Genomic DNA, 23,384 nt, shown 5'->3' with positions numbered 1-23,384 from the left:
ACACCTGTGCACCTGCTGGGTGACCTGGAAATCGTGACCTGTGTGGGGTCCTGAGGACCAAGTTCGAGAACCACTGTTTTAGACCATTCTTTCCAGGATTTCCATTGACTATGGGTATATGGATGGAAGATCCAACAGTCAATAGGTCAACACCAGATAGTCAACAGGTTTAGGTCGACATGGTCAAAGTGTCGACTCACAAACGGTAGACAGTGCAGATGGTCGAAAGGATTTAATGGTGGCAGGTTCGAATGGTCAAAACATAAATGGCTGCCACATAGTTTTTCAACATTTTTAAGGTTAGGGTGAGGGTTAGGCACTTGGGGGAGATTTAGGCTGCCGGAGGGGACGGTTACGGTTAGGCACCAGGGGGAGGGTTTGGGCTAGGAATAGGGCTAAAAAATTTTTTTAAATTAAAAAAAAAGTGGCAACATTTTTTTGAGACTGTCAACCTATTGGACTGTTGACCATGTCAACCATCTGGTGTCAACGCATTGACTGTCGATCTACTATACTTTCACCAAGACTATGAGGCATTTTACAGAACTAGTTATTACGGCAAAGATTTTGGTTAGAAAAACTATTTTAAAGGAGCCTCCCGATAGCTACATGTGTCGCCAGCCAGACAACCTGATCAGAAAAACAATGTTACCTGTTATATTTTTTTACTAAGGGTCGGGTGGGATCACAGTGGAAACTGCTAAAGGAATTGTTCACTTTCCAGAAAGAATGGAACATTTTAAGGTGTGGTGCTTTGTGTTTCCCAGCTTGTAGGTCAGGGAAGAAAACTGCTGAGTGTACTTTCTGAAAAACCATTTCTGGAAGGCGTCCCGGCCTGGGAGTGAAGCACGTCCCTGGGCCCTGCAGGCCTATCTGACAGCCTTGATTCGATAAAGCAGAAACACAAGTCCGCTCGTAACAGATGGTTCTGCGAATGTCTGTATATTTATCCCCAGCAAATATCCCTCAAGCATGACAATATTTATTATACATTTATCTCTCTATAATCCCATAAAGAACACAAGGCTGGGGAAACATTGCCAGATTCCCATTTCATTTCCCAGTCGCTGTGATCAGTCTCCCTGAATTATCTCAGTTTACGTTTCTTTGCGATGGATGGAAAGAATGAATCTCTTGTGGTTTTGCCTTTGATCTGAGCATAAATGTGCAAACCATGAACTCCTGGTGCCAAGACTATTCATATGCTTCAGACTCCAGTCCTGTGACCTTAAAGCAGTAATGTTTCTTGGGGGAAGAATTTCAATTATCTATGGGAAATAGAGAGAGAGGAAACCAGCGCAGACTATAGGACGACGAATGTACAACACAGGGGGCTAGGGCTATTACCAGATTCCTGCCCACAATGTACAGAGAGACAGGGCGTAGGGAACTGCAACCAGCAAAGAAGGGTGTACAACCACAGGACGGAACGACTGGGAAAGGAATGGAACTTAGGACCACTGTCCAGACAGACATGGGATCTGGAACATGTCATCTGCAGCCATTCTGGAACATAGGACTTACATCTGCTCTAGAACCACTGTGTCGTTAAACACAGGCCTGGAGCATAGATCCTGCAGCCATTCTGCAACCACTGTGCAGTCAGACGATGGATGGGAATGTGGGACGTGCAGCCATTCTACAACCACAGGGCAGGAAGTAAGATTGGGAATGTAGGACCACTGTGCAAACACAGACACAGGGTCTAGAACATATCATCTTCAGGCATTCTAGAACATAGGACTTACATCTGCTCTAGAACCACAGTGGCTATAAACACAGGGCTGGAGCATGGATCATACTGCCCTGCTACAATCACTGCGCAGACATACAAAGGCCTGAAACGTGGGCTCTGCAGCCACACTACTATGTAAATAGACGGGGAGTGGTACATGGAATCCGTAGCCATTCTGTAACCACTAGACAGATGGTAAGATTGGGAATGGAAGTTAGGACCGCTGTGCAAACAGAGAGATGGGGTCTGGAAAATATCATCTGCAGCCATTCTGGAACATAGGACCTGCATCTACTCGACTTTATTTACGAGGTAAACACAGGCCTGGAACGTGAGACCTGCAGTCCTTCTACAACCACTATACAAACTGAGCCACAGGGGCTGAAACATGGAACCTGCTGCATCTGCTCTACAACAACTTTGGACATTACCAAAAGTCCCGAACATGGATCTTGTAGCCTTTCTACAACCACAATGGTCTGAAATGTGGGACCTGCAGCCACTACAAATACTGAGCAAACCATGCACACATATACAGGCCTTCAGCATGAGACTTCTGCAGATGGACAAAGGCCGGGAATGGGGAACCTGCAGCCACACTACCAATACTGAGCAAACCATGCACACATATACAGGCCTTTACCATGAGACTTCTGCAGATGGACAAAGGCCGGGAATGGGGGACCTGCAGCCACACTACCAATACTGAGCAAATCATGCACACATATACAGGCCTTTACCATGAGACTTCTGCATACAGACAAAGGCCGGGAATGGGGGACCTGCAGCCACACTACCAATACTGAGCAAACCATGCACACATATACAGGCCTTTACCATGAGACTTCTGCAGATGGACAAAGGCCGGGAATGGGGGACCTGCAGCCACACTACCAATACTGAGCAAATCATGCACACATATACAGGCCTTTACCATGAGACTTCTGCATACAGACAAAGGCCGGGAATGGGGGACCTGCAGCCACACTACCAATACTGAGCAAACCATGCACACATATACAGGCCTTTACCATGAGACTTCTGCATACAGACAAAGGCCGGGAATGGGGGACCTGCAGCCACACTACCAATACTGAGCAAATCATGCACACATATACAGGCCTTCAGCATGAGACTTCTGCATACAGACAAAGGCCGGGAATGGGGGACCTGCAGCCACACTACCAATACTGAGCAAACCATGCACACATATACAGGCCTTTACCATGAGACTTCTGCATACAGACAAAGGCCGGGAATGGGGGACCTGCAGCCACACTACCAATACTGAGCAAATCATGCACACATATACAGGCCTTTACCATGAGACTTCTGCATACAGACAAAGGCCGGGAATGGGGAACCTGCAGCCACACTACCAATACTGAGCAAATCATGCACACATATACAGGCCTTTACCATGAGACTTCTGCATACAGACAAAGGCCGGGAATGGGGGACCTGCAGCCACACTACCAATACTGAGCAAACCATGCACACATATACAGGCCTTTACCATGAGACTTCTGCATACAGACAAAGGCCGGGAATGGGGGACCTGCAGCCACACTACCAATACTGAGCAAACCATGCACACATATACAGGCCTTTACCATGAGACTTCTGCATACAGACAAAGGCCGGGAATGGGGGACCTGCAGCCACACTACCAATACTGAGCAAACCATGCACACATATACAGGCCTTTACCATGAGACTTCTGCAGATGGACAAAGGCCGGGAATGGGGAACCTGCAGCCACACTACCAATACTGAGCAAACCATGCACACATATACAGGCCTTTACCATGAGACTTCTGCATACAGACAAAGGCCGGGAATGGGGGACCTGCAGCCACACTACCAATACTGAGCAAACCATGCACACATATACAGGCCTTTACCATGAGACTTCTGCATACAGACAAAGGCCGGGAATGGGGGACCTGCAGCCACACTACCAATACTGAGCAAACCATGCACACATATACAGGCCTTCAGCATGAGACTTCTGCATACAGACAAAGGCCGGGAATGGGGGACCTGCAGCCACACTACCAATACTGAGCAAACCATGCACACATATACAGGCCTTTACCATGAGACTTCTGCAGATGGACAAAGGCCGGGAATGGGGGACCTGCAGCCACACTACCAATACTGAGCAAACCATGCACACATATACAGGCCTTTACCATGAGACTTCTGCATACAGACAAAGGCCGGGAATGGGGGACCTGCAGCCACACTACCAATACTGAGCAAACCATGCACACATATACAGGCCTTTACCATGAGACTTCTGCATACAGACAAAGGCCGGGAATGGGGGACCTGCAGCCACACTACCAATACGGAGCAAACCATGCACACATATACAGGCCTTCAGCATGAGACTTCTGCATACAGACAAAGGCCGGGAATGGGGGACCTGCAGCCACACTACCAATACTGAGCAAACCATGCACACATATACAGGCCTTTACCATGAGACTTCTGCAGATGGACAAAGGCCGGGAATGGGGGACCTGCAGCCACACTACCAATACTGAGCAAATCATGCACACATATACAGGCCTTTACCATGAGACTTCTGCATACAGACAAAGGCCGGGAATGGGGGACCTGCAGCCACACTACCAATGCTGAGCAAATCATGCACACATATACAGGCCTTTACCATGAGACTTCTGCATACAGACAAAGGCCGGGAATGGGGAACCTGCAGCCACACTACCAATACTGAGCAAATCATGCACACATATACAGGCCTTTACCATGAGACTTCTGCATACAGACAAAGGCCGGGAATGGGGGACCTGCAGCCACACTACCAATACTGAGCAAATCATGCACACATATACAGGCCTTTACCATGAGACGTCTGCATACAAAGGCCGGGAATGGGGGACCTGCAGCCACACTACCAATACTGAGCAAACCATGCACACATATACAGGCCTTTACCATGAGACTTCTGCATACAGACAAAGGCCGGGAATGGGGGACCTGCAGCCACACTACCAATACTGAGCAAACCATGCACACATATACAGGCCTTCAGCATGAGACTTCTGCAGATGGACAAAGGCCGGGAATGGGGAACCTGCAGCCACACTACCAATACTGAGCAAACCATGCACACATATACAGGCCTTTACCATGAGACTTCTGCAGATGGACAAAGGCCGGGAATGGGGGACCTGCAGCCACACTACCAATACTGAGCAAATCATGCACACATATACAGGCCTTTACCATGAGACTTCTGCATACAGACAAAGGCCGGGAATGGGGAACCTGCAGCCACACTACCAATACTGAGCAAACCATGCACACATATACAGGCCTTTACCATGAGACTTCTGCATACAGACAAAGGCCGGGAATGGGGGACCTGCAGCCACACTACCAATACTGAGCAAATCATGCACACATATACAGGCCTTTACCATGAGACTTCTGCATACAGACAAAGGCCGGGAATGGGGGACCTGCAGCCACACTACCAATACTGAGCAAACCATGCACACATATACAGGCCTTTACCATGAGACTTCTGCATACAGACAAAGGCCGGGAATGGGGGACCTGCAGCCACACTACCAATACTGAGCAAATCATGCACACATATACAGGCCTTCAGCATGAGACTTCTGCATACAGACAAAGGCCGGGAATGGGGGACCTGCAGCCACACTACCAATACTGAGCAAACCATGCACACATATACAGGCCTTTACCATGAGACTTCTGCATACAGACAAAGGCCGGGAATGGGGGACCTGCAGCCACACTACCAATACTGAGCAAATCATGCACACATATACAGGCCTTTACCATGAGACTTCTGCATACAGACAAAGGCCGGGAATGGGGAACCTGCAGCCACACTACCAATACTGAGCAAATCATGCACACATATACAGGCCTTTACCATGAGACTTCTGCATACAGACAAAGGCCGGGAATGGGGGACCTGCAGCCACACTACCAATACTGAGCAAACCATGCACACATATACAGGCCTTTACCATGAGACTTCTGCATACAGACAAAGGCCGGGAATGGGGGACCTGCAGCCACACTACCAATACTGAGCAAACCATGCACACATATACAGGCCTTTACCATGAGACTTCTGCATACAGACAAAGGCCGGGAATGGGGGACCTGCAGCCACACTACCAATACTGAGCAAACCATGCACACATATACAGGCCTTTACCATGAGACTTCTGCAGATGGACAAAGGCCGGGAATGGGGAACCTGCAGCCACACTACCAATACTGAGCAAACCATGCACACATATACAGGCCTTTACCATGAGACTTCTGCATACAGACAAAGGCCGGGAATGGGGGACCTGCAGCCACACTACCAATACTGAGCAAACCATGCACACATATACAGGCCTTTACCATGAGACTTCTGCATACAGACAAAGGCCGGGAATGGGGGACCTGCAGCCACACTACCAATACTGAGCAAACCATGCACACATATACAGGCCTTCAGCATGAGACTTCTGCATACAGACAAAGGCCGGGAATGGGGGACCTGCAGCCACACTACCAATACTGAGCAAACCATGCACACATATACAGGCCTTTACCATGAGACTTCTGCAGATGGACAAAGGCCGGGAATGGGGGACCTGCAGCCACACTACCAATACTGAGCAAACCATGCACACATATACAGGCCTTTACCATGAGACTTCTGCATACAGACAAAGGCCGGGAATGGGGGACCTGCAGCCACACTACCAATACTGAGCAAACCATGCACACATATACAGGCCTTTACCATGAGACTTCTGCATACAGACAAAGGCCGGGAATGGGGGACCTGCAGCCACACTACCAATACGGAGCAAACCATGCACACATATACAGGCCTTCAGCATGAGACTTCTGCATACAGACAAAGGCCGGGAATGGGGGACCTGCAGCCACACTACCAATACTGAGCAAACCATGCACACATATACAGGCCTTTACCATGAGACTTCTGCAGATGGACAAAGGCCGGGAATGGGGGACCTGCAGCCACACTACCAATACTGAGCAAATCATGCACACATATACAGGCCTTTACCATGAGACTTCTGCATACAGACAAAGGCCGGGAATGGGGGACCTGCAGCCACACTACCAATGCTGAGCAAATCATGCACACATATACAGGCCTTTACCATGAGACTTCTGCATACAGACAAAGGCCGGGAATGGGGAACCTGCAGCCACACTACCAATACTGAGCAAATCATGCACACATATACAGGCCTTTACCATGAGACTTCTGCATACAGACAAAGGCCGGGAATGGGGGACCTGCAGCCACACTACCAATACTGAGCAAATCATGCACACATATACAGGCCTTTACCATGAGACGTCTGCATACAAAGGCCGGGAATGGGGGACCTGCAGCCACACTACCAATACTGAGCAAACCATGCACACATATACAGGCCTTTACCATGAGACTTCTGCATACAGACAAAGGCCGGGAATGGGGGACCTGCAGCCACACTACCAATACTGAGCAAATCATGCACACATATACAGGCCTTTACCATGAGACTTCTGCAGATGGACAAAGGCCGGGAATGGGGAACCTGCAGCCACACTACCAATACTGAGCAAACCATGCACACATATACAGGCCTTTACCATGAGACTTCTGCATACAGACAAAGGCCGGGAATGGGGGACCTGCAGCCACACTACCAATACTGAGCAAACCATGCACACATATACAGGCCTTTACCATGAGACTTCTGCATACAGACAAAGGCCGGGAATGGGGGACCTGCAGCCACACTACCAATACTGAGCAAACCATGCACACATATACAGCATACTTGCCTACTTTTGAAAAAGCATTTCAGGGAGATTGTGAAAGAAACACCTATTAGTGCGGTGGTAAACTGCACGTGTACTGATACATCTGGGAGGTGTATCATAAAACTTACTTACAACCAAATGTAAATGAGCCCCAAAGCAGTTAGTAAGATCTACTTGTTGATGAAAACATACTGATACTTTTCAGAAAATGCATGTAGCCATAGGGATCATTGTGCCTTATAACCAATGATACTAATGATCCCATTTAAATGTATATATCTCTGTTTTTTATATATATAACAGTTTCATAATGGGGGCAAGGTGCAATCAGGGAGCTTGCTAGACTAATCAGGGAGTCAGGGAGATTGCTACTATTTCAGGGAGTCTCCCTGACAATCAGGGAAAGTTGGTAAGTATGATATACAGGCATTTACCATGAGACTTCTGCATACGGACAAAGGCCGGGAATGGGGGACCTGCAGCCACACTACTAATACTGAGCAAATCATGCAAACATATACAGGCCTTTACCATGAGACTTCTGCATACAGACAAAGGCCGGGAATGGGGGACCTGCAGCCACACTACCAATACGGAGCAAACCATGCACACATATACAGGCCTTTACCATGAGACTTCTGCATACAGACAAAGGCCGGGAATGGGGGACCTGCAGCCACACTACCAATGCTGAGCAAATCATGCACACATATACAGGCCTTTACCATGAGACTTCTGCATACAGACAAAGGCCGGGAATGGGGAACCTGCAGCCACACTACCAATACTGAGCAAATCATGCACACATATACAGGCCTTTACCATGAGACTTCTGCATACAGACAAAGGCCGGGAATGGGGGACCTGCAGCCACACTACCAATACTGAGCAAATCATGCACACATATACAGGCCTTTACCATGAGACGTCTGCATACAAAGGCCGGGAATGGGGGACCTGCAGCCACACTACCAATACTGAGCAAACCATGCACACATATACAGGCCTTTACCATGAGACTTCTGCATACAGACAAAGGCCGGGAATGGGGGACCTGCAGCCACACTACCAATACTGAGCAAATCATGCACACATATACAGGCCTTTACCATGAGACGTCTGCATACAAAGGCCGGGAATGGGGGACCTGCAGCCACACTACCAATACTGAGCAAACCATGCACACATATACAGGCCTTTACCATGAGACTTCTGCATACAGACAAAGGCCGGGAATGGGGGACCTGCAGCCACACTACCAATACTGAGCAAACCATGCACACATATACAGGCCTTTACCATGAGACTTCTGCAGATGGACAAAGGCCGGGAATGGGGGACCTGCAGCCACACTACCAATACTGAGCAAACCATGCACACATATACAGGCCTTTACCATGAGACTTCTGCATACAGACAAAGGCCGGGAATGGGGGACCTGCAGCCACACTACCAATACTGAGCAAACCATGCACACATATACAGGCCTTTACCATGAGACTTCTGCATACAGACAAAGGCCGGGAATGGGGGACCTGCAGCCACACTACCAATACTGAGCAAACCATGCACACATATACAGGCCTTTACCATGAGACTTCTGCAGATGGACAAAGGCCGGGAATGGGGAACCTGCAGCCACACTACCAATACTGAGCAAGCCATGCACACATATACAGGCCTTTACCATGAGACTTCTGCATACAGACAAAGGCCGGGAATGGGGAACCTGCAGCCACACTACCAATACTGAGCAAGCCATGCACACATATACAGGCCTTTACCATGAGACTTCTGCAGATGGACAAAGGCCGGGAATGGGGGACCTGCAGCCACACTACCAATACTGAGCAAACCATGCACACATATACAGGCCTTTACCATGAGACTTCTGCAGATGGACAAAGGCCGGGAATGGGGGACCTGCAGCCACACTACCAATACTGAGCAAACCATGCACACATATACAGGCCTTTACCATGAGACTTCTGCATACAGACAAAGGCCGGGAATGGGGGACCTGCAGCCACACTACCAATACTGAGCAAACCATAAGGCCAGTAGCAACCTGAATATGGGACTATCCCACAGCAAAATGCCGATATAATAAAATGAAACTTAAGATATTACACATGTTCCTGTATTTAGGTGCTCCATTCTATACCAATAGGATACATTTGTGAATCATTATAAAGGTGATTTGCACTTCAAAAAATAAATTATTAAGGATTCCAATTCTAGCTTCAGTGTTAGACTTTTCCTGCTATGGATGGGATTGAGCAGAAGTTGTTTGGCAGATATACTCTCTATAAGTGCCAGCTGCAGCACGGCTAATACAGGAATTAGGGGAGATCCCAGGAATCTGCCAAACTACTATTATTGGGAAGTGATTAGTATAAAGCCCCTGTAAATTACATTAGACTAGGGTCAGTTGACTTGTAATCAGTCTGCATCTTTTGCATGCCACTATGTACTATGTTTTTGTGAATTGGGGCAGAACAATTTGAAGTAAATCACATCACCAGAATGTTCACAGCAGCACAGAGTATATCAGGAGATGAGTGATGTGTAAGTGAGGACAGGGCTGCATGTGACAGGGGCAGTGACATGATGTGAGGAGCGGAATGGAGGCAGCGGGAAGACACAGACTGAGAGTTATAAAGTGGAAGGAGCAGTGCCCCAGCAGCACAGAGTATATCAGGAGATGAGTGATGTGTTAGTGAGGACAGGGCTGCATGTGACAGAGAGGAGATACCTTTGACCACTTTAGGGCCAGGCAGGGCTCTTTACATCATTAACCCCCCCCCCACCCCCCATCATGGCAAAATGCCGCAATTCATAGGTTCATGTGAAGGGGGCAAAGCTAAATTAGACGATTTGCATAATTTTAGCCCTGCCCCATCCATACGGAGCCACGATTCCAGTTATCTCCCACATTCTGCCAACTTCACTAGGCAATGGGTGGGACACGCCCACTCTTCCTGGGGTGCTGAGGAATACACAAAGAATCGGGAGGCTCCCACAACTTCTGGGAGTGTAGGTAAGTATGGAGTGGGGGCAGCAGGAAGCCAAAGACTTAGTTATATAGTAGAAGCAGCACAGAGTATATCAGGAGATGACTGATATGTCAGTGAGGACAGGGCTGCATGTGACAGGGGCAGTGACATGATGTGAGGAGGGGAATGGAGGCAGCAGGAAGACACAGACTTAGAGTTATATAGTGGGAGAAGTGCCCCAGCAGCACAGAGTATATCAGGAGATGAGTGATGTGTTAGTGATGATAGGGCTGCATGTGACCGGGGCAGTGACATGATGTGCGGAGAGAAATGGCGGCAGCAGGAAGCCACAGACTGACAGTTATATAGTGGAAGGAGCAGGGTCTCTCAATAGCACAGAGTAGTGGTGAGTCTTCTGATGGAAATATATTATGATGTCACACGCAACTGAATATAAAATTATGTTCAAATACTATCAATATAGGCAGCAGCTACACAGTGAGAACTTGCAATTTACATAAATGCACCTAAAATAAAACTTAAAAACAGCAATATACAACGATCGCCTATAACACCATCATTAGATCATACTGGAGGTTTCATGTACTCACAGGAGCCACCTTGCAAATATTTCTCTGCTTCATATTTGTATACAGAGTAGTTATGAGCTAATTCAAACAAACACATGAAGTTCAGAGAAGAATGAAAGTTACACAAGCGTGTGTTATACAGGTCATCTCAGGACAAATCAATACTGAGCAACCGCATGGTAAGTGAGAAATGTTCCCATTCACTTCAAGGGACCAACTCTAATTCTGGCAACCTGTGGATTTCAGCCATCATTGCACTACAAGTCAAAGCTTTGCTTTGCCCATCAGCCTATTGAAAACAGTACATGCTGGGACTAGTAGTGTCACAGTTTTACTTCTGCTAGATGGATTTACAAATCTTCTATTGATATTTGTAAATGAAAAAAAGTTGCTAGAAATTATATTATAGAAGGTAATAAAAAGTAGAACACACACACACACATATATATATACACTATATATATATATATTTTTTTTTTTTTTGTTCACAACGCCAAAACTTTTTATTTCAGCACGAGTTTCTTGCAGATTCATTGCATGGAGAAGAACAGTTATATATCTAGAATCTTGAAATTTAACAGACTATTTTACTGCGCTCTAGTAGTTATAGTGCCATATGTGAAATGATCTGAAGTTATGTTTATTTTATTGTGTAATTGGCCCCTCTATAGATGAGATCTGCACCCTCATCCTCTGTGTCCAGTATGTAAATAATTGTTATATTGCGCAATGACTTTAACACAGAATACTGTAGGTTGTTGATATAAAATATCTCCCAATACTTAGCAGTTCTGACCCAAGGGTGTGGTATATTAAATCAAAATTCAGAATGTCAACATATCAAACGCAGACACCGTCATGGTACTGACAGTCAGCATGTCGACAATGAGCTTTCCAATGCACTTTTCATGCAATGCTAGCCACAACCTAAACCTAACATGGGGTGTCGACATTCTGACTGCACATGTCGGCATTTGACATGTTGACATTCTGCACATGTCTGTAATAACCACAATCTGCTATGGAAGCCCTCCGCACAGTACCACTTCCTAATACCCTGAAAGTAACACAGAGCAGCCACATCGTTACTTTGTTATGGGCCGACGGTGGCAGGAGAGGAGTTAACTGGCAGAGTGCGACCTCGTTGATAAATAGATATAACCGGCATTTAATCGGCTCATTTCCCTGAACATGTAACCAGTGAGTTTATACAGCAAAAACCCATGTTCCTGGAGAATACGTAAACAGGAGCATTAAACAAGAGCTGCCTTTGTTCTTTGTGGTAGTAACAAGATTTATTACAAACTTTATATAAAGCTGTACTCTATGTTTCCTCTATTTATTCAACAACCAGGCTCCAGTAAATTGTGAATATTTATGTCCTCACTTACAGCCCTGGGTTACCATATGACGACAGCACAAGCAGAGCTGGGGGTCCTGGGCTGGAAACACACCAGGACAACGTAACAATATTATTGCACGCTAAACTGCTTATTTTCAAACAAATAAGTTTATGGATCTTACTGCAACACTAACTCATGAGAATGCAGCCAAGCATCGATTGATACCAAGGAGGCATGAGGCCTGAAATGCCTCATACCTTATTGATGTCAGCAGTTCCTAGTGAAATCATGTGATGCATTTTTTTTCAATATGCAACTTTATTGAGTGATCACATCAATGCAGCAAGTTTGCAGAGATCAGTGTGAATTAATGTGTTGCTACAGATGTCTCCTTGCTCATTTTGCCACAATACGTCATGCAGCGCAAAATGCCTGGCGTGAGTGAGCCGTTAGGTCCCGTGCTACAGTACTCTGCTAGCGTTGGGTGTCTTTTTCTGCTGAAAATGCAATGTGATGCGCCTAGGACACACCGGAAGACTGTGCTGATTCATTTTATATGTGGGCAACTGAGACTGTAAACAGAACTTGGCATTGACATGGCAAAAAGCAGTGGCCGCTGCCTTGTAGCGCTTCGTATGCTGATTGGGAGAGTAAGTTACACACAGATATACAAGTGTCACATATCAAACTAGCTGGCATACCCGGCGTTGCCCGGGTTGAAGACTGGACCCGGAAGTAAACCTGCTGCATTGTCCTCGCCTATAACCCCATTCCATTGATCCTGAAAATGACCCCACTGTTTGCTAAAATGCATGCAAACATTGGCGTAACTACCGAGCTGCACCAAGTCACACACACAAGGTGGGCTGGTCCAGTCAGGGCCGCCAAGGGCAGCCTGGGTGGCAGCGTTGTTGATTTGGTGCCGGCCTGACGGCGGGCAGACATGGAGAAACAGCACCACAGGTTGCGAGGCAATCAGAGCTCGCGGATCGGCAGCCAATCAGCAGTTGCAGCTCCTGATTGGCTGCCAATACGCAAACTCCAGCGCTGTCTGTCCATGCCTGGCACCATATCCACACCTGCTGGCTGCTGATGTCACACAGGGGGAGGTGAGACTGCTGGAGGGACACGGGGAGGTGAGTTGCTGGTGGGGGGGCATAATGTGTAAGGGGCATTACTGTGTGGCATAATGTTATAAGGGGCATTACTGTGTGGCATAATGTGCAAAGGGCACTACTATTGTGTGGAATAATGTGGTATATGGGGCACTACTACTATGTGGCATAATCTGTAAAGGGTATTACTGTGTGGTATAATGTGTAAGGGGCATTACTGTGTAGTGTAAGAGTGATTACTGTGTGGATTAATGTATAAGGGGCACTACTACTGCGTAGCATAATGTGTATAAGGAGTGCTATTGTGTGGCATAACCTGAATAGGCTCTGAGTGTCATAACATGATTGGATTCTGGGCCTGATTCAGACCCACTCACTAGAGGCGGCCACTCGCTCCCAGTGTATGGAAATTCAGCTAAGTGACGTCAAGGCAGCCGCTCGCACGACAAGGCATAAGCACGCCCACTATGTCTTGGCGAGCGATCACTTTATGCTTAGGCGCCCACCAGCCGGTCTTTAGCCGCCCACTAGCGTACGTCATCTCCAGGAAGTATATCCAACCATCGGTACATCGGGTTTCATCGGATCTGACTGCAGCGCTTGCGGTTGACTGTACCCTACCACAAGCACTGAGATCATTTCAGTGTATTATTCAACCAGGTGACGTATACTATGACGCTGCCTGTTAATTATGCATGCCCCAGAAACGGCGTTGAAACACTCAGGCACGCCTGCGTCCGCAACTCCACTCCCTCGTTACTACTGCCCTGCCCCTGTTATCACCCACAAACGGCCTCTCCTGTCACTCATTCCACTGGGCTGTCTTTGCAGGGCGAGCGAGCACATTCCGATCGCTCGTACTAGTTTGCGCACGCGCACTGCGAACTACACGCATGCGCACATTAGCGAACACCATCTGCAACGAGCGGCAGCTTGCTAGTGAGCGGGTCTGAATCAGGTCCTCTGTGTGGGGACAAGTGTAGGTATATTTTTACCTCGGGGGGGGGGGGGGAGGGGGCTTTTAAGATCTTGCTATGTGGCCCACAAAGTTCTAGTTACGTCCTTGCATGCAAACACAGAGGACTAACTAATAACCCTTTCACATGGCTAATGGTGGGTCGCACCCAGGATTTGTGCACGCATCGATCCGGGATGCGACCCACCTGAGACCCCTTTCAGACTGCTGGTGGTCCGACATCGCTGCTGAACTGGTGCTTGGAGCTAATCTCAGGCATGGAAGAAATAAGGATAGCTCAGTGGCGGTGAGGCTGATATGGTTATATATATATATATATATATATTATATACACACACACACATATATGTATACACACAAACAAACATGTACATACATACATACAAGTATATAGGTGGACATTCGGTTTCTCAAAGATGCCCCCTGGATGTTCCCCCTTTTACCTGTGTATCAGTAGATTGGTGCTAATGAATGGAGTACTAAAGCTGGGCATATACTGCCAGATAAAATGCCTGAAAGACCGACAGACGTCTTCTCTGGCAGCCTGACACCCGGCAGATATCACAGGCATACACTATGGGACGTCTCACAGCGTATTGGCCCCGATATCTACTCTCTGCCTCCCTGGGAAGGAACGATTGAACCAGCGATGCTGGTCGTTTACGATAACCCCAGCCGGCTGTACATGCAGCCCAATCTGGGGTTATCATTACCCTCCCTTCCCCGCCGTTACCCGTCGCTGGACGGCATCTCAAGTGTGTATACACTTGCTGATGCCAGCACCCCGCCAATGACAATATCGCCGCATACACACATCGTGTAGTGTGTATTACATAACAGCTACATTACAGTTAGCTCCTCCCACCAGTGTCAGTGATGTCATTGCCTGAGAGTTCCATTCTGACACTTGCTGAACATGTTGATCTCTGGACATGCTTTGTAGAATTATTATATACCAGTAAAGGGAAACCGGCATACGCCAGGTCACCACAATCTGTCCCCTGCTCTGTCCCTCCCCTCCTCCTCTTTATCTGCTGCTCCACCCCCCAGTCTGACTGCTGCTCTGTCCCACTCTGCCCCCTCTCCCAAAGTCTTCTACAGCCCAGCATTAGGGATGGCCATCGGAGAGGTGTCCATCGATTATTTCCATTGATGGGTCTGTGGTTTCCATCGATGGTTAACCATCGATTGTTTGCACCTCTCGATGGCCACTGCTGCTGTTGGGAATGGAGCCTGCGAGCCAATCAAAAAAGGGGGCTGGGCTAAGCTCCATCCCGTCCAGAAAAAAAAGAAAGTATTGGCTGCTACTCCTACATCGATGGCAGAGAACCATTGGCTCTCTGTCTTCGATGTTAAAACTATTTGACATTGGCCATAAACCATCAATTTTTTTATGCATCGATGGTCGATGGCCATCCCTACCCTGCATACTCACTCCCAGCGGGTACTTCTCATCTTCAGCTAGGTCTGTCTCTTCTCCCTAGCAGTGGAAGCCGTTGGAGCGGTGGGGTCGCCTCAGCCAGTCCCTACCACATCCCTCCCATCCTCTCTATACTTACCACCTGTCCCTGGCACAATTATGCTCCTCCCGTGTGGCTTTTCAACATTTTTAAGATTATTGGTTAAGGTTAGGATGAGGACTAGGCACTTGGGGAAGGGTTAGGCTGCTGGAGAGGACAGTCGGGGGGAGGGAATGGAGGGTATGTTTAAGGTTACAGTACAGTAAAAAAAACAAAAAAACAAAAACATGTCAATCATTTGATCCTGTCGACCTTTTGTCCCTGTTGAACTATTGCATGTCGACCTTTACATGGTCGATCTTTTATATCACACCCTGATAATGTATCACATCAGCTACTACATGAATAAAATAAAATATATTATATAAATAAGGCACATAGTAATTTACAATTGTAATACATAAATAGTAGCACAAGGCAGAATGGACAGGAACCTAAGGTAAGATGTGTTACATGCCATAAGTGGGAAATCTGTAACTGGAACTGTGACAGGTTTTTTTTTTTAAATTCCAAGGGTAAAAACGGGCTGAGTCTAGCAAATTACAGCACAATACACAATACAGCAACATTTATATGACTTCAGCACAAAATAGACACACAAACAACAACAGGCGAGGTCATGCATAAACGAGGCCGGTATGAAAGATTTATACTCATACAAAGTAACCTAATGTATTTACATTCCTCATAGAGGAAGAGGCAGGTCTGCTCCTTGGTGTCATCCTGACAGCACTATACTGCATATATCTGGATTCTGGCCGGACCTAGCTTTTATTAAACATGCCGACTATGTCACAGCGAATGAACAGCAGCAAAATTGCACTGCAAAACCTGGACTACTTTGCACTTAAATGGACATAGGTCACGGCCTGTCCAAATCTACCAGCCTAAATTAAGATATAGGCAGGAGAATTAAGATCCTTTGTTGAATTGGAAAAATAACACAGGTCTGAACAATCTCACATTCAGTCTATGGGGGGCAATCCAATTAGCCGCGAGGGGTGCGAATCGGGTGTGTGTTGCCGTTGCTGCGGCTTTCAAGTGCCAGCAACGGCACAGCCCCTTGCGCCCCTCTTTCAGGCTGAATTCGCTCAATTTTGTATGCTGCGCACAGTTTTGAGCGAGTTCAGGCTGCCATCAAGTGCGGCCGTTGTCGCGATGACTCGTCCCCGCGACTGCATCACTTATAATTGGATTGATCCCTATGGATATTTAATTTCACTAAGAATAAAAAAGCATTGAGGCTGCACAAACTCAAATTAGGACACTGAAACGCACATATAGAACCACGGTATATTGCGGGTGCTAGATTAGAATTAATACACACTTACTGTTCTACGCGAGGCGATAGGTAGAGTTTGGGGAACACCTGTGTAGCCTCTGCGTCTTCAAAGCTGACTGAGAGCAGAGCGACATCGTCCCCTGGGTCTTCACTGGCATCCTAGAAGGTAAAACGTAAAGAGTGATTGTTTAAAGTCATTTATGCCCAAAAAATATATAAAAAACACACACTGAACGGTGCACAATTTATTTTCAAATAACATAAGAAATAACAGTATTTTGCTTTTAAAATATAACATATTGAGTCTTGAAATGGGATGTGTGTATGTTCTCTCTGTAAGAATCCTGCATAGCAGTCATGTCTCGTGGTCATCTATTGGTCCATACATTTAATAACCTGCCGCAGACCTGTGTGGAGTTTGTATGTTCTCCTTACTTTTACATAAGTTTCCCTTAATTGTGTCCAGTTACTTCTCACTGTCCAAAAATATACTTGTAGGGTAACTAACAAAAAATGGGACTCATAAGCTCGGTGCTCTATAAACAATGAAAGTACATAGGTACATAGAAATATATCCCTTCTGTTGGTGGTTGAGGGATGATACGTCTCTTGCGAATGATCCTTCTTTTCACTTTCCTAAACTCAGGTATGAGGAGGTCATAGAAAAGAAACAAATATATATATATGTGTAGTACAGTTTATTTTCTAAGAGGTATCTTTCTTCTCCCCTCTACACACCCGTGAGGAATAATCAGTATACCATCACTCACACTTCTAAGTGTGATACACCGTGTATCAAGGTATCTTTACCACCAGGAAATATCAGCAACAAACAATTGGTGCATGTAGTAGTGATCCCCACAATAGATGGAACGTACCACACTCACTATAAGTGTGGTGTTCTTTCAACATATAATGGTTTCTTTAAACTTGTATACAACATCCAAGAATCAAGGGCGTACCCTACTCACGATCAGTAAGGTTCTTTTAAAGTATATCAAGGTATTTTTTATATGGTTCTGGTGGATCACCATCAAAGATTCTTCCCTCAGTGTGGAGTTAGAGTAAAAATAAATCCAAGTTGGTTTTAAATCCAGAAAAAACTTTTATTCCAAAATAATCCCGGACACAATGGGATATCCACAATATTAAAATGAGATCACTAGGATCATTTGCACATATAATATCCAATGACAATAAAAAAAATCCATAAATCAAAAATCAATAAGAAGGAAAGGAATGATTTATTTCCTGCAAGTAATAAAAAAAAGGTTTTCAAAAAGAGTCCATATTACCTAAAATCCATAAGAAATAGGAAAAGGCTGATTGTATAAAATCACTGAGGTCATTTACCCTCTAAGATGATTGGCTGTTCTCTCCTTAAATATGAGGCCTTTTCACACTCAAGGCCGAAACGCGTCGACCAGCTAAAGAGTTTGAACAGCCTTTTCCCATTTCTTATGGATTTTAGGTAATATGGACTCTTTTTGAAAACCTTTTTATTACTTGCATGAAAAAAATCATTCCTTTCTTTTTTCATTGATTTATGGCTTTTTTTATTGTCATTGGATATTATATGTGCAAATAATAATAATGATAATAATTTTATTTATATAGCGCTTTTCTCCTAAAGGACTCAAAGTGCTTTACATTTGCCTTTACAGTGCAAAATAAAAAATAAGCTTAAACAAGGGACATTAGTGAAATGCTTGGGTGAAGAGGTAAGTCTTGAGTCTATTTTTGAAGGATTCTAGAGTGGAGGCCTCTCGAACTGTGCGGGGAAGTGAGTTCCATAAGGTTGGAGCCCCAAAACTGAAAGCTCGACCCCCAGACGAATTCCGGGAGATTCTAGGTACTGTTAACAGTCCTTCGTCAACGGATCGCAGTAATCGAGTGGGAATAAGGAATCAGAAGCTGCTTCAGGTACCCTGGGCCATGGTCATGTAGGGCTTTGTAAGTTATTAAGCCAATCTTGAAATCAATTCGCCATCTGACAGGCAGCCAGTGAAGGGAGTAGAGAATGGGTGTTATGTGGCTGAAACGGGGCTGGTTGGTTAATAACCTGGCAGCTGCGTTTTGTACCATCTGCAAGCGGTACAATTCTTTTGCTGGGAGTCCAAGGTAGAAGGCGTTGCAGTGATCCCAGTGATCTCATTTTAATATTGTGGATATCCCATTGTGTCCGGGATTATTCTGGAATAAAAGTTTTTTCTGGATTTACTACCAACTTGGACTTATTTTTACTCTAACTCCACACTGAGGGAAGAATCTTTGATGGTGATCCACCAGGAACATATAAAAGATACCTTGATATACTTTAAAAGAACCTTACTGATCGTGAGTAGGGTACACCCTTGATTCTTGTATGTTGTATACAAGTTTAAAGAAACCATTATATGTTGAAAGAACACCACACTTATAGTGAGTGTGGTACGTTCCATCTATTGTGGGGATCACTACTACATGCACCAATCTTTTGTTGCTGTTATTTCCTGGTGGTAAAGATACCTTGATACACGGTGTATCACACTTAGAAGTGTGAGTGATGGTATGCTGATTATTCCTCACGGGTGTGTAGAGGGGAGAAGAAAGATACCTCTTAGAAAACAAACTGTACTAGACACACACACACACATATATATATATATATATATATATATATATTTATTTGTTTCTTTTCCATGACCTCCTCATACCTGAGTTGAGAAGAGTGAAAAGAAGGATCATTCGCGAGACACGTATCATCCCTCAACCACCAACAAAAGGGATGTATTTCTATGTACCTATGTACTTTCATTGTTTATGGAGCGCTAAGCTTATGAGTCCCATTTTTTGTTATTTGATGTGTTATTTTAAACTTTGGTGAAAGTTTTTGTGGTGAATCTGAGATAGGCAGATGTGCGCCAATCACTAGGGATACATCTGTTGTATATTGTAGGGTAACTCGTTGTAAACTTTAGTTAATGTGTGTGTCTCTGTGTCATTATCATGACACCTAGTATACTTCCCAATATTCTCAGTTCACCACTGGGACATAAAAAGTAACGTAAGGCACAAATCTCATATAGTGTGGCTTAAACGATGGTAATGTCTATGGGCAGATTCAATTAGCTGCAGGGTTCCAAAGCACAATGTGCAGTCATGCGTAAATCTGTGTACAGCTGTAGAATACACCTAGCTTATTTTTGCTCTATCCTTTAAGGGACATGAGAGGTGACATCTCCCAAGCTGTCAGGATGCCATTGGCCGGGGATCCAAGGTGTCAGGATGCCATTGGCCGGGGAACCAAGGTGTCAGGATGCCATTGGCCAGGGAATCAGGGTGCCAGGATGCCATTGGCCGGGGAATCAGGGTGTCAGGATGCCAATGGCCGGGGAATCAGGGTGCCAGGATGCTATTGGCCGGGAAATAAGGGTGTCATTGGTCGGGGATCCAAGGTGTGAGAATGCTGTTGGCCGGGGATCCAAAGTATCAGGGTGCCACTGTCCAGTCATTTCAAAAGTGGTAATTCCATTCAAATTAAATGCACCTCTGACATCAGATTCTGGGACCCCATCTGGACCTTTGGTGTCCAACAAGTCCTCTATTAAAATAAACAGCAAAAAACGGTGGTCTAAAGCAGGGGTGGGGAACCTTTTTTCTGCCGAGGGCCATTTTGATATATATAACAACATTATTTGCGGGCCTTGTGCAGGCTATGCCCCTCAGTGACATCACACAGGGGCGGGGCCACAATCGCCGGTGATTATAGCAATGCCCGGAGCATCCTAAGGATGCTTCGGGGAGCTGTAAGGGCAGCAGTGTGACCATCTGAAGCATCCTAAGGACGCTCCAGGCAGCACTGCTGCATAGATCCTGGCTGCAGGGGGCCATTCTAGCACCTTGCTAGCCAGATGAGGCTAGCAGAAAAAGCTCAGAGGGCCAGACCAAATGATTCCGCGGGCCTTATACGCCAACCGGGCCTGAGGTTCCCCATCCCTGGTCTAAAGGGTGATTTGTTGTGAGATGTATTCATTCAATTTTCCAGTCTATTTATTGGGAAAATAAGAATACTGGGCAGTGCCACCTCCTGCTGGAGTCCTTGAATATTTTTGTAGAAACAATAAACCATCTCTGAAACACAATTCCCATGAAGGTGCCTATTACCTTGGTCAGCATCTCAAATAAAGGAATGATTATGCACTCGGCATTTACATACATGACTAGAAGAAACCATTTAGAAGGCTGAACCAATATTGAGCCTATCAATTATCTAGGAACTGGCTCAATCCTCAATCATGTCACAGGTTTCTGACCGCCTCCATTTACAGGAATACCGTGTATGTACAGAAGTGTCCTCATACATCTAACCTCTGGCTTGCGTGAATGAACCACAAGGTCTTGTGCTACTCTGCTAGCGTTAGATGTCTTCTTTGACAAAAAGGCATCTAAACCATAATGTGATGCTACTAGGACGCACCAGCAGACTGTGCCGATTAATTTGATATGCGACACTTGTATATCTGTGTGCGACTGAGTCTTTATATGAAGCACAACGGAACTTGGAATGAAAAAAGCTGCCGCTGTTACATTGTAGCACTTTGTATACAGATTCAGAGACTCAATCGCACACAGATATACAAGTGTCACAGATCACATTTATCAGTACAGCCTGCCGGTGCGTCCTAGTCTCATAGCATTGCGACTTAGATGCATTTTTAGTAAAATAGATGCCCGGCGCTAGCAGAATCTAACGGAAAACTGGCGTGTCGTGAGGGGGCTTTATAACGCAACTGCAGCAAAGATGTGTAAGGACAAATCTTTAGGTGATGGGCTCATAATCACAAGAATCCTTAGAATGGACCTATCAGGATGGGGCATAATTTGGTCACTAATGACAGGACGGGCTATGGAAACCTGTGGAGTCAGTGGGAGGAACAATGTAGGTAAGACGGTAATTCTTTTCTCAATGCAGAACTGAGCCGGTCATTGTTGGGTACGGGAAGCTGACGGTCAGAATCCAGACACCAGCATCCTGACAGGCTTAAGATACCGACACCTGTCGGTAAGTATCTAACCCTACTCCTAAACCTAACACTAACCCCAATACTTACCGTCGGGATGCTGGCGCCGGGATTTTGACTGGTGTCGGGATTCAGGGTAGAACATTCCGAGCACTGGCATCCCAGCCAGGATATAAACTCCATCCCATATATATATATATATATATATATATATATATATATATTTATATACACACACACACACACACACACACACACACTGTACATACATACATACACAAATATTTTACTGTTAAATCAAATTTGCAGTTCTCAAAATTGTCTAGGACAACAAACAGATAATATATAATGTGGGTAATTAGTAAAAAAGAAAAGACTAAGGGCCTGATTCAGAGCCGCTCGTTAGCGGCTGCTCGTTCGCTCCGAGCGATGTTTGCACAACTGCGCATGCGTACGGATTGTAATATGCATGCGCGAACCAGTCAGTGCGGCGGAAAAATGTTTGTTCGCTAGATAGCGAGTGCCTGCTATTTTGAGTGACAGAATGAAGCGTATGTGGGTGGTAACGGGGGAAGGTGCTTGAAAACGGGGAGTGGAGATCCGAACGCAGGCGTGCTTAAAGGTCAAAACGGGCGTTTTATGGGTGTGCATAATTAAAACAGCAGCGTCATTGACCACGTCACTGGGTTATTTTATAACCAGAACTGCTCGCAAGATTGTGGTAGCAAAAACCAACCACAGGAATAGCGAGCAGTTCATACGCTGGTCGATGTACTCGATTAATCTAATAAATAGCGGACATGACGTAGGATGCGAGCGGCCAGGGGGCGTATTTTTCAAAATTACAACCGCAAGTTTTGCTCGCTCGTTCAGACTTAGAGGCGTGAACAGACCACAATTAGTGAACAGTTCGTTCTAAAACAAGGGGTGGCTATTCAAATGAACGACCGCAAATAGCGAGCGGCTCTGAA

General features: G+C 45.8%; 1 protein-coding gene across 3 annotated transcripts in view; it reads right to left on the bottom strand.

The window, feature by feature from the left end:
- BABAM2 (BRISC and BRCA1 A complex member 2) overlaps window positions 1-23,384 on the bottom strand; it is a 242,828-nt gene that overhangs the window by 110,800 nt on the left and 108,644 nt on the right. For all 3 annotated transcript variants that reach the window (XM_088467937.1, XM_088467938.1, XM_088467939.1), the window contains exon 7: window positions 17,460-17,569. In XM_088467937.1, coding sequence (XP_088324063.1) covers window positions 17,460-17,569 — 110 coding nt within the window. The remainder of the gene's footprint in view (window positions 1-17,459; window positions 17,570-23,384) is intronic.

This window comes from Taudactylus pleione, unplaced genomic scaffold (assembly GCF_031769625.1).
Source record: "Taudactylus pleione unplaced genomic scaffold, aTauple2 ptg000079l, whole genome shotgun sequence".
In the NCBI taxonomy this organism is placed as follows: Eukaryota; Metazoa; Chordata; class Amphibia; order Anura; family Myobatrachidae; genus Taudactylus; species Taudactylus pleione.
The sequence above is the reverse complement of the archived record's forward strand: the minus strand, read 5'-3'. Positions and strand labels throughout refer to the sequence as shown.